Here is a 12,802-nt window from a genome sequence, read left to right on the forward strand (position 1 = left end):
TCTCCTGTCTCAAAAATAAATAAACATTAAAAAACAAAAAACCCTTCTGCAACACAGACACCTAACCTCACATCTAGTTTTTGTTATCACCGTCAACCCACAACACCTGCTCAGCTATATTTCAAAACCTCCCATCCAAATCCTCAATCATGGCTCCATCAACATTCTTATCCCCAGAACCCTCCCATTGAGAACTCAGTCCTATCCTCAAAACCAACTAGAACCCCATCCTCACCCTGTGTCTATTCTCCCCCCAGACTCACTTGCATTCCCAGTGCTGTCATCAGACCCATCCTAAACCTGTCCATGAACTTTTGTTCTCAGTGCAAGGAAAAAATGTGAAAGACTTTGAGATGAACCCAACAGATGTCTCTGATGGAAAACTAAGTAGGTTATTTGATTTTACGCGGTCTCTGCCTCTGTTATTGTCTTTCAGCTACTTTACGACTCTGTAAATTATAGACAGCTGATAGAGTTGCAAATCATTCTTGTCTATAACCATAACCATACAAATGAATTTTGTCAGGTGAAGTACAATTAATTTCCCTCCCCACCCATGTAGAATAAACCAGTTCTCCATCTATTTATAAATCTATTTCAGTATTCCTTATTGCCTCTACCTGTGTGGGTCTTTGTAACATCTTACTAACTCCATCATTTATTAATGGATCAAAATAAAATCTTTGATGTATGCTTATCTAACCAGGAGAGTCCTGGTTAGATCCCTTAAAAAAAAAACAAAACTTATCTTTTGTCACTAGATTTGATCCCTATATCCGAACTTAAACCTCTCCAACATGGACTACACTATTTTGAGGTGAACCTTCACTCTGGCATCTTAATCCCTTATCCTCATTTTGACACCACTGTTCTCTCTCCCAACTTCATCTGATCCCCATCCCTGGCTTTCTTCCAAATTCTGACCCAACCTCTGCCCTCCTTAATCCTTAATCCTGCCCCCTCCACCCCCTAGGATTAATTCATGGCCCCACCCAGTCACAGTTCCAAGAGACACCTACTCATTCCCAAAACACCACCTCTTCCTCCTTCCTCTTCCCCATCTTCCTGGCCCCCAGAGCTTTCCAATTCCTGCTTCTCCCTCTCCACCTACATCCCATGGACTCCCTCACCCCAACTGTCCCTGCTCCTTAAAGGCCATTTACCCAAACAAAATATTGCTCTTCCGGGCCCCATCCAAGTCCAGTACAGCTGACTTTCTAAGCCACCTATCTGAAGATTCCCTTCTGGTGCCTGATGGTTTTAGGGGTGGGGATGGGGGTGGGGGTGGGGGAAGGCCAATGGTGGAATTTAGGCATCTCCGTGTGCTGGTGCTGGAGATGAAGTTGGGAACTGGAATTTGGATGTGTTGGGTTTGAGGTCCGGATAAACTTGAGATAAGGCTGTTGATGGGGTTGTGTTTGGGGGATAGGCTGACTGTATGGGGTATGGTTAAAATTAGGGAGATAGGAATAGGGTGGAAAATGGCCATTTGGAAGCTGATGGATGTAAAGATGTGCACAGGGGTTGGAGAGATTAGAAAGTGGGATGGAAAATGGATTGGTGTTAGGGAGGGCCATTGGAATTTAGGGTGGGTTTGAGGAAGGAAATAGCTTTCCCCTTCCCTCTAAGTGAGTCCTGCTGCCTCCCAAGTTCACAGTGGGTTCAAATGGGGCCTGGGTGGGGCCAGATCTGGGTCCCAGCTTGTCCTGGAGCTCCGCCCCAAGCGGAAGGGCCAAACCCAGACTGGGGGGTGCCAGGCAGCAGCCTACTGAGCCTTTGGGGGTGGAGAGGGGGAGGCCAGCAACAGGGAAATGCTGAGGGCGCTGGGGGAGGGAATTCAGGGGTTAAAAAGCCATGGGTCCAGGCTGAAGTTGGAAGCAGCTGGCGGCGAAGTTCTGCACCCGGGCCTCTCACAGAGGTAGGGTCCGCCTGGGGCAGGGGCGGGAGCATCAGAGGGGAGGAGTGGGGAGAGGAGGGAGATGTGAGCTGGGAAAGGAAAAGAGGGAGAACAGCTGAGTCAGGGAGATGGGGCAGGAAGCCAGGGGTTCAGTTATAGAGGTACAGATCTGCAGAGCAGGGGAGGGTGAAGCACGCTGAAAGATAAGCTGCTTGAGACCAGGTGCCCGGGACGACCCTGAGAGGGGAGCAAGGGGTCAGAGAGCGGCGGGAGCGGGTACTGAGGCCCCCATCTCGCTGGAGGGCACGGATGCACGCTGTGCACGCCCCCCTGCCCCTCTGGCCTCCTTACTGGGCTCCCCACCGAGGATGGAATTTGGGACGGGGGTGCAGATTCCAGGCCCAAGGCTCTTAATGAAGGAGAGATTTTAGACTGGAAAGTGCAGGCGCACAGGTGGGGAGGAGGGGCGGCCAGAGACGGGGGTTCGAGCCAGCCCTTAACACCTCCCCCACAACTTCTCAGGCCCCGCCCGCCCTGCTCCCCACCCCGGAGCCGCCATGTGGCCCCTGGCCGCTGTGATCGCCTTCCTGACGGTGGCCTTGTCAGGCGGTAAGAATGCGCGGGGGTGGAGGCGGGGTGGCCACCGGAACAATGGTAGGAGGGGTCAGGGCAGGAGGAGGGGGCGTGGGAGCCCTGAGCCCCGCCCACCGCCCACTCGAGGCCGGGTCCCGCAGGGACAGCCCTGAGAGCTTCCTGCTTGTCCCTGCGTGACCTGGTTTCTGGGCCGGGGCTAGCCCACTCTCCCCACCGACCCCAGACCCCTCCCTGGGGCGTCCCCGCTCTGGTGAGCCCGCTCCTATTTATAAGTTTTCTGGATGTTCCTCACCAGCTGCTTCTCTGATTGCCCTACTCTGCAGTGGAAAGCTCACCCCCACCTGCAGCCCCTGCCCCCGCAGCAGCCTCCTCCCCTCTCAAGCAGGGCAATCGTGAGAGTTGGGTTCAGATCCTGACGCTGCCGCTTTGAGCAAGTAATTGAGCTTCTTTGTGTTTTTTAATCTGTAAAATGAGAACATCTAAGTCCCTCCTAGGAAAGGTTGTTGTGAATGTTAGAATGAGCTAATGCGTGGCACATGGAAGGGGCTGAAAAGTTAGTCGTCATTACTTTATTAGTATTCACTCTTCATTATCAGGTTCTTCCAGAGCCTTCTAGTTTGTTCTTCCTTTAATTCTTGGGGTGACCCCCAAACCTGATTCTACCCTGAGTCGGTCCCCAGAGATTCCTCATGTTTAAGGCAAATTTGCAGGCAGATTCTCAGGCATCATCACCTGTCCACCCATCCGTCCTTCCGTCCATCCATTCATCCATAGCCATTCATCTAACCAACAAGCTGTTGAGCACTAGGCACTGTTCTGGGTGCTGTGCAAGCAGACACGGTTCAGGCTATTAGCATCCAGAGCCTAGCGGGGAAGGATGCAGGCATTATTCAAACAATTACTCAAATAATTAGTTAATAACTAGTTAGGACTGTGACAGGAGGTGATGGCTTCAAGGGGCCAAGCCAGGAGCCTTGAGATGGAATGGCAGCTCCTGGCTTGGAAGGCCACCCAAAGGTCTGGACCCCTGAGCCGAGACCTGAGGAGGGAGGAGTCCTCAGGCACCTGGCACCACCCTTGGCCTGAAGGTGGGGTGGTTTCTCTCCTTTGCTGCCACTCCCAGGACTCGTGCCCTTGTCCTAAGCCCCTCCTGGGTACCACGCCCTGGGCTAGGAGCTCCACATGCATCATCTTATGGAGCCCTCAGCAGCCTTATGAGGTAGGAACACTATAATTAATCCAGTTTCACAGCTAAAACCCTGGGACTCTGAGACAGCAGGTCCTGCCCCAAAGACACCTGTGGCGCCTGAGTCAGGATCCTGATGCACATTGGATCATGCCCTGTCCCCAGCATCCTGGACTTGAGGTTCTGGCAAACCATATTCATTATTTTAGATCTAATGGTCTGCTTAGAGTCAACTCTTTTTTTTTTTTTTAACTTTTTTAAACTTTTTTTTAACTTATATCATTGTCCTAAATGGAAAAGAGCACCCTTTGCTATAAATAAAAGGTAAGAGGAAAACATAAATCCTGCACAATGTAACAACAAAAACAATGTGTTTATTGGATTGGACCATCTGACATTGCCGGTAGTGGGCCTTTTTTGACCTTTCCCCAAACAACAATGGCAGATAAATTTTAGGTTGCCAGCTAAAGGCTTCTGTTTCTTCCAGGTTTTAAAAAGTGAGCTCAGGCGCCTGGGTGGCGCAGTCGGTTAAGCGTCCGACTTCAGCCAGGTCACGATCTCGCACTCCGTGAGTTCGAGCCCCGCGTCAGGCTCTGGGCTGATGGCTCGGAGCCTGGAGCCTGTTTCCGATTCTGTGTCTCCCTCTCTCTCTGCCCTTCCCCCGTTCATGCTCTGTCTCTCTCTGTCCCAAAAATAAATAAAAAACGTTGAAAAAAAAAATTTTTTTTAAAAAATAAAAAAAAAATAAAAAGTGAGCTCAGCGAGGATTAGAGAGGTATTAAAAGCATATCAGTCCCAACACGGAGCTCCATTTCTGCTTGGCAAAATGAGGACTGGAAGAGAACTGGACAGTGACTCAGTTTCTGAGGCTGCCATTTGATGTCATTTATACCTCATCTCTGTACCACCTAAATGACCTGTGTCCACCAAGACTCCTGTCCCCAATTTTGAGAACCACTGAGCTAATCCCGTGGCTTATGTAGGTGGGGAAGCTGGCCCAGGGAGGAGAAGAGCCTACTGGCCACAGAGCTGGGGACCTGCTAATAATTTTTTTTAATGTTTTTTTTTTTTTTTTTTTGAGAGAGAGAGAGAACATGAGCTGGGGAGGGGCCGTGAGAGAGAGAGAAAGCGAGAAGGAGACACAGAGTATGAGGCAAACTCCAGGCTCTGAGCTCTCACTCAGTACAGAGGCCGACACAGGGCTGGAACTCACGAACCGCAAGATCATGACCTGAGCTGAAGTCGGACGCTTAACTGACTGAGCCATCCAGGCCCCCCGCTAATAATTTTTTTAATGTTTATTTTTGAGAGAGAGACAGCATGAGCTGGAGAGGGCAGAGAGAGAGACACAGAAACTGAAGCAGGCTCCAGGCTCTGAGCTGTCCACCCAGAGCCCAATGCAGGGCTCACACTCATTAACCATGAGATCATGATCTGAGCCGAAATCAAGAGTTGGATGCTTAGCTGACTGAGCCACCCAGACACCCCTATAGCTAATAATTAATAACAGTCCCCACTTACTGAGCACTTGCTCTATGCCAGGTGCCATGCCCCATGAGAAAGCTAAGCCTGGCAACTGGTAGGGCATCACCCAGCCAGAAAGTGGCACATTTAGGATTGGACTTTCCCATTGTTGATTGCTATGTCTCCAATGCTGGGCATAGTGCCTAGCACACAACACTTATTGAGTGAACACCTACTATGTGCCAGACACTGTGCTTGGTCCTGGGGATATAGCTCTGAATAAAGCAGTTAAGGTGCCTGTTATCAATGGACCTTATAGTCAAATTGCAGAGATTAAAAAAAAAAAAACACATAAATGTAAACAGAGAGAGAAATGAATAGTGATCATGGCTCTGATGGGAATCAACTGGGTGAATGTAATAGGGTGTGACTGGGGGGCTAGGAGGGGCAATATTAGACCAGGTGGCCGGGAATCTGGGATGGCCTCCGAGGAGGTAATGTTTGAACTGAACTGAGCTCTCAGAGTCAAGAAGGACAAAGACATGTAGCCTGTAGATTCTGAGTGCCATCAAATAGAATATTTCATATATGTGATGTCCTATATATGCCCTGTCCACTATAGTAGACACTGGCCATGTGGGGCTCTTGAGCATTTCAAATGTAACAGGTGTGGTTGAAGAACTGAATGTATTTCATTTTAATGAATCTAAATGTAAATATCCACACGTGGCTAGCAGCTACCATATTGAACAGCACAGGTCTATAGAAAGAACTGTCCAGAATGAAGCAGCAGCAGCAAGTTCAGAGGGTATTGTGTGTCTGGAGAATGGGTCCACAAGTCTGGAACAGAGTGTGTGAAGAGGAAAGATGGGAGATGGGGCCAAAGAGGCTGGTAAGAGTCAGATGATACAGAGTCCTGCAAACTTTGAATTTGAAAGTGGTTAGGCTATGGGTTTTATTTAATTTTTTTTTTTCAACATTTTTAATTTATTTTTGGGACAGAGAGAGACAGAGCATGAACGGGGGAGGGGCAGAGAGAGAGGGAGACACAGAATCGGAAACAGGCTCCAGGCTCCGAGCCATCGGCCCAGAGCCTGACGCGGGGCTCGAACTCACGGACCGCGAGATCGTGACCTGGCTGAAGTCGGACGCTTAACCGACTGCGCCACCCAGGCGCCCCTATGGGTTTTATTTAAAGTCATAGAGGCACCTGGTAAATACGTGTTGAAAGGATGGATGGATGGATGGGTGGATGGGTACATACTTACTGCCTAGGTAGATCTATAGGTCAGTCTCCATGGTGGGATGGGAAGACGCAGGTGGGGAGAAAGTCAGGCTTGTTCCATGGACTCTGTGAGCCCCCAGTGGAGTTAGCACTTATACAGAAAAGGACATCATCACCTCTTTGCCCTGACTCCTCTCCACTACATGGAAGCTGGCAACTCCCAGAGGCCAACAAATGAATCATCAATTCCTGGTCACCCAGAGCAAAATTCTGACCCTCTCCCCAAGCCCAAGGCCTCCTTCTCCCCCTGAGCCCCAATTCCCTAACATTTTCTCTTCTTCACCAGGTATCTCTCAGGAGTATCCCAAGATTCTCAACGGCACTAATGGGACCAGCGGGTTTCTCCCGGGGGGCTACACCTGCCGTCCCCACTCTCAGCCCTGGCAGGCAGCCCTACTGGTGCAAAAGCGGCTGCTCTGTGGGGGAGTCCTTGTTGACCCCAAATGGGTCCTCACTGCAGCACACTGTCTGAAGGAGTATGTGGGGTCAGGGGCGCATGAGGGTAGGGATGAGAACAGGACTGGGGTGGTGAGGGGGTGGGTAGATCTGGATTGAGGATGAAGTCAGAGTTAGGGTTGGGGTTTGGGATTGGAAATGAAGTCCAGAAAGAGGATTTGAATGGGACTGGAGTTGAGGATGTGGAAGGAGATGTTTGGAGAGGAGGAAGGTGGTGGAGATGGGCTTAACCTCTCTAATCACCCCCTTCCTGCACCCACAGAGGGTACAGAGTTTACCTGGGCAAGCATGCCCTGGGGCGTGTGGAGGCCGGAGAGCAGGTGAGGGAGGTAGTCCGCTCTATCCCCCACCCTCAATACCAGATCAGCCCCACCCACCTGAAGCATGACCACGACATCATGCTTCTGGAGCTGCATTCACCGGTCCAGCTCACGAACCACATCCGTGTTGTGCCCCTCTCCCAAGACTGCCTCCCTGCTGGCACCTGCTGTCGGGTGTCTGGCTGGGGCACCACCACCAGCCCCCAGGGTATGCACCCTCAACAGGTGGCCTGAGGTGTCAGTGGCTGGGTAAACCGGGCAGAAAAGGGAGGGAAGGTTGGAGGAGGATTCCTTTATATATATAAAACAATACATGTATAGTAATATGATATATAATATATGTTATATATCCTTTATATGAATACATATACATTTATAAATAAGGTAACATGTTATATATATCTCCTTTATACAAATGTCCATTTATAAATATAAAGTTATATGTTACATATGTCATAGATTATATAGTTATATATCCTTATATAAATATATATACATTTATAAATATGTATAAAGTTATGTTACATATCCTTTATATAAATATACATGAAGTTATATATTTTATAGAATGTTACAGATCAGATATATAAACTTCTATATCCTTTATATAAATATATAAATTAGTAAAAACATAGATATTGTAATATGTGTTATATATTACATGTATGATATATTTATATAAATACAACACATTACACGTTTGTATCCAAATATGAAAATTATCATGTAGGTTGATTTTTTTTTTTAGATCATAAGTTCTATATTATGTATTTATTTAAATACATTTACATATAAACTATGTATTAGACAAATTATACCTAAATATATTTAAATAAATTGTCACTTAATGCATTTGATATATTGGCAGGTATGTACTTGTTAAATGTAAGGACGTGTAGGTGTATCCTTTGTGTTTAAGTTACATGTGCATGAATATAAAACTGATCTTCATAGCATCAAGGGCCCTTTGCATCTCCTTAGCAGTGCCCTGGCTTCTTCCCTGTCTCCTTTCCCTCTTTCTCCCCCATCTGCCATCTGTCTCCACACGGCTTTCCGTCCCCTTGTTTCCTCACCCCCAATCTTCTGTCTCTCACCACATGTCACTATCCCTCTTCTCCTCTCCCTTTTATGTCTCTTCCCACTTTCCTGCATTCTCGAATCTTCCCCTCTTGTTGGCCTCCACCTCCCCTGCCCCATTTCTCTCCACACCTGTCTCCTCCATCCCTTACCCCAGATACATATCCCATCTGTTCCCCATCTTCCTCTTTGCATCCATTTTCTACCGACTCTCCTGTTTAACTCCCACCCTGTAGCCTGGCTGAGACAGACATCCTTAGACCTTCCTCTCTCTCCTTCCCAGTGAGTTACCCCCCAACCTTACAATGTGCCAACATCCAGCTTCGCTCAGATGAGGAGTGTCATCAGGTCTACCCGGGGAAGATCACACCCAACATGCTGTGTGCTGGCACAGAAGAGGGTGGCAAGGACTCCTGTGAGGTGAGAACGGCATGGGGCAAGGGGGCGGGGAGGTTGCCATGGGCCAAGATGGGAAGCCAGAATGAAGGCAGGGACAGCTTCGGGGGGGAGAGCTTCATTTTAGCCTTGGGGGAACCAGTGTTTTAAGAGGACATGTCCCCTAGCATAGAGGGTCGAGATAAAAAGAGAAGTACCCGTGACTGGAGACTATAATTCATCTTAAGCCTTGGCTTTGACTGGCATTGGCTGCCCAGATCCCTGTGTTGAGATGCATAAAGGTTGGTGTTGTTTCAGTTGTGAGAGAAACCCAACTCAAACCAGCTTAAAAGCAAGACACACTGGCTTTTGTAACCGCAAAGTCCAGGGGTGTCTTGCTTCAGGCACGGATGGATCCAGGTGCACAAATAATGTGTTTAAAATGCTGTCTCTCTTCATTTCAGCTCTTCTCTCTTCTGTTTTTGTCTTCATCCTCAGTTAAGCTATTCCCAGCAGCTTTGGGCTCACATCTCACCCTCCTAAGCAACTCGATCAGAAAAAGTTTTCCAAGTGTTTACCTAAACATCCTTTTTTAAAATGTTTATCTATTTTTGAGAGAGAAACAGAGCATGAGTGGGGGAGGGTCAGAGAGAGAGGGAGACACAGAATCTGAGGCGGGCTCCAGGCTCCAAGCTGCCAGCACAGAGCCCGACGTGGGGCTCGAACCCACAAACCATGAGATCATGATCTGAGCCGAAGTCAGATGTTTAACTGACTGAGCCACCCCAGCGCCCCTGTTTACATAAACATCTTGAGCATGATTCTCACTAGGCTGACTTAAGTCATGTGTCCTGAGCCTTCACTCTGACCAGAGCTGTGGGATTCTCTGATGGACCGAGTCTGTTACATGACTGAGTGTGTGGGCCAGGGAGGGGCTGTTCCCCAAAAGAGAAAATCAGGGGGCAGTTATCAAAATGGGAGGAAATGGGTGCTACCTGGGCAAAAACCTCCACTAAGCACAAAAAAGCAAAACTTATATCCGGTAGAGGAGGCTTCTGAGATTGAGTTTTGGTTTAGTCGGAAAGATGGCGTGTGCCTTGATTGATCAATGAGGAGTGTCTTGGGTCCAGTAGGGAGAAGTGAGAGTACACGCTCTACATAACCATACCCAGATGTGGGTGAGTTTGCCCAATAGTGAGATGGCACGAAGGAGCCATAAATCCATAGCAGGGCTGGGGGCAGCACAGTGTGGGGGGGTGGGCACAAGGTGGGGTTGGTAGCAGAGAACCAAGGGTGGGTTTTGAGGTAAGGTGTAACCACTCTAACAAGACTGAAGAGCAGAGAAAAATGTGGAGAGAGAAGTCTCTCTCTTGTTCTTGGTCTCAGGGTCCATCTAGCTCCACCTTTCTCTTTGTGTCTTTTTTGCTGTCACTCTCCTCTCTGGTTGTCTTCTCGTCTTCCTGTTTTTCTCTAGCCCTGTCTGTGTCCTGTCTCTCGTTATCTCTGCTCTGCGTGTGTGTCCATCTTTCACTCTCTCCCATATGTCCCCACCTGTGCCTTTGTTTGCCTCCACCAAGGACCCCCCTTCTCTCTCTTCCCCCACTCAGGGCGACTCCGGGGGCCCCCTGATCTGTAATGGAACACTCCATGGCATCATCTCCTGGGGAGACTTCCCATGTGGGCAGCCCAACCGGCCTGGTGTCTATACTCGAGTCTCTCAATATGTTGTGTGGATCCGAGAAACGATTCAAAAACACAGGACCCAAGAGTGGAAACGGACGAAGGGGAAGGGCCCACAGTAAAAGCTGAGTTGGCTCACCTGCCTTCTTCCTCCCTCCCTCCCTCCCTCCCTCCCTCCCTCTGCACCCTCCTCACTCCATTGGCCCAGCCCTTCTCTGCCCCTCCCAAAGTTCCACTTGAACCAGTGATCCGTATTCTCAGAACCTCTGATCCCGGCCAACATTTCGTGTTTCAGAAGCATTCAGTCACTTCCGATATCATGGTCTCCCACATACTGCATCCTGAAATACCTCAGTACCCTCAATATCTCAACCCAATGTTCCAGGACTCCCACTGTTTCAACAGAATCCCAGATAGCCATCTGAATGTTCTGTCTGTGGAATACCCTTAAATACATTCATTGACTCATCTCAACAATACTCTATGTCCCATGAATGGAACTTCCTTGACATCGTGCCAAACCCCTTCATGTATTTCCTGACTACCAACATTCTAGACACTTCTGTGTTTGGTGCCCAAGAAGGTTCTAGACTCCTGTGACATTTCATCTTGAAAATATTCTCTTGGGGCACCTGGGTGACTCAGTCAGTTAAGTGCCCCACTTTGGCTCAGGTCATGATCTCACGGTCCGTGGGTTCGAGCCCCGCATGGGGCTCTGTGCTGACAGCCTGGAGCCTGGAAGCTGCTTCGGATTCTGTGTCTCCCTCTCTCTGCCCTTCCCCTGCTTGCGCGCTGTCTCTCTCTCTCCCTCAAAAATAAACATTTTTAAAAAAATTTTTAAAAAGAAAATATTCTCTTGGACTCAGAATCTTCTGCCCCAACAATTTTCTAGGCACACCTGAATGATTAATCATAGCACGGCTAATATTGCATCCTTATAATGGTTCATTCTCACATAGTTTTGGGTCTCCCAAATGTCCCATCCCTACCTACATCCCATATTTTGCCAGTATCCCCTGTCTCTGAATCCCCTTGCTTGCTAAAGATCAACAGCACACTAGACTAGAGTTTTGGGGTTCAGGGGCCTGAGGGGCTTCCACACCTGGACCGTGTTGTCTGTCGGGTATTGTTCTTTTATCTCCCCCACAAGCACCTTCATCCTCGGTGACCCCAATATGCAGTGGTTGCATGCCCAAGTCACTGAGTCCCTGATGTGAGCAAGTCTTAAAACTCACCGCCTCTCTGTTTTTTTGTCTGTATATGGGGCTTCTCATCTTTCCTCCTAGCATTGTTATTATAAATTTCAAGCACTTCCACTATGATTCTTTGCATGGTTCCCTATCAAATATCACCTTAGGGTGTCAACAACCCCCAAATTTGCAGGGTCCAAAAATTGTCACATTTGGGGCTCCTGGCTGGCTCCAGTTAGCAGAGCATGTGGCTCTTAATCTCAGGGTCCTGCGTTCAAGCCCCACATTGGGTGCAGAGCTTACTTAGAACAACAACAGCAACGACAGAAAAGTGTTGCATTCAGGTACTTTTTTCAGCATTTATCCAGTGCTGACCATGTGCAGGCATTCTCTTGGGTGTTGGTAAATACAGCTTTATTTATTTAACAAATACTGGTACTTCTCAGAAGCCAGGCACTGTTGCAGACATAGCTGATAAAGCAGTGAATTGGGTAAAACTTCTGCCCTGTAGAGTTTGCATTCTTTGCAGAGAGACTAAATAAATAAGGAGACAGACGGACAAGTGGCAATGTAAACCATGGCAAAAATGAAGCAGAGATGAAGGATAGGGAATGTTGGCGTTGGGAGAGTGAGTGGAGTTGCTATTTTATTATTTTTTAATGTAAGCTCTGTGCCCAACATGGGGCTTGAACTTCCAACCCTGAGATCAAGAGTTACAGGCTCTGCTGACTGAACCAGCCAGGCACCCCAGAGTTGCTATTTTAAATCGTCTGGGGGCACCTGCGTGGCTGGTTAAGAATCTGACTCTTGATCCCGGCTCAGCTTATGGTCTCGTGCTTTGTGAGTTTGAGCCCCATGTAGGGCTCTTCCCTGGCAGTGTAGAGCCTGCTTGGGATTCTCTCTCCCCTCTCATTCTCCGCCTTCCCCGCATGCACACAGACCCTCTCCCGCTCTCAACTTTAAAAAACTAAGATGGTCTGGGGAATGATGGTGACATTAAAAAAAAAAAAAAAAAGCAAACAGGGGCGCCTGGGTGGCTCAGTCGGTTGAGTGTTCAACTTCGGCTCAGGTCACGATCTCATGGTTTGTGGGTTCGAGCCCTGTAGCAGGCTCTGCGATGACAGCTTGGAGTCTGGAGCCTGCTTGGGATTCTGTGTATGTGTGTGTGTCTCTCTCTCTGCCCCTCCCCCACTTGTGACTTCTCTCTCTCCCTGTCTCTCTCTCTCTCAGAAATAAATAAAAACGTTTAAAAAAAGCTATGTGATAATAAATGCAATA

At 48.4% G+C, this 12,802-nt stretch overlaps 1 protein-coding gene across 3 annotated transcripts; it reads left to right on the forward strand.

Annotated features, from left to right (window-relative positions):
* Positions 1 to 1,817: 1,817 nt before the first annotated feature.
* KLK13 (kallikrein related peptidase 13) lies at positions 1,818 to 10,813 on the forward strand. Of its 3 annotated transcripts, none has more exons than XM_058708472.1 (6): positions 1,818 to 1,918; positions 2,420 to 2,506; positions 6,713 to 6,902; positions 7,145 to 7,410; positions 8,563 to 8,699; positions 10,262 to 10,813. In XM_058708472.1, the coding sequence occupies exons 2-6, from the start codon at positions 2,455 to 2,457 to the stop codon at positions 10,454 to 10,456; spliced, it is 840 nt and encodes a 279-aa protein (XP_058564455.1). In that variant the 5' UTR covers positions 1,818 to 1,918; positions 2,420 to 2,454; the 3' UTR covers positions 10,457 to 10,813. The 3 variants fall into 3 exon arrangements, with proteins under 3 accessions (XP_058564455.1, XP_058564456.1, XP_058564454.1); XM_058708473.1 differs by lacking the exon at positions 1,818 to 1,918 and adding an exon at positions 2,057 to 2,119; XM_058708471.1 differs by lacking the exons at positions 1,818 to 1,918; positions 2,420 to 2,506 and having other exon boundaries at positions 6,349 to 6,902.
* Positions 10,814 to 12,802: the final 1,989 nt, after the last annotated feature.

This window comes from Neofelis nebulosa, chromosome 17 (assembly GCF_028018385.1).
Source record: "Neofelis nebulosa isolate mNeoNeb1 chromosome 17, mNeoNeb1.pri, whole genome shotgun sequence".
Lineage (NCBI taxonomy): Eukaryota > Metazoa > Chordata > Mammalia > Carnivora > Felidae > Neofelis > Neofelis nebulosa.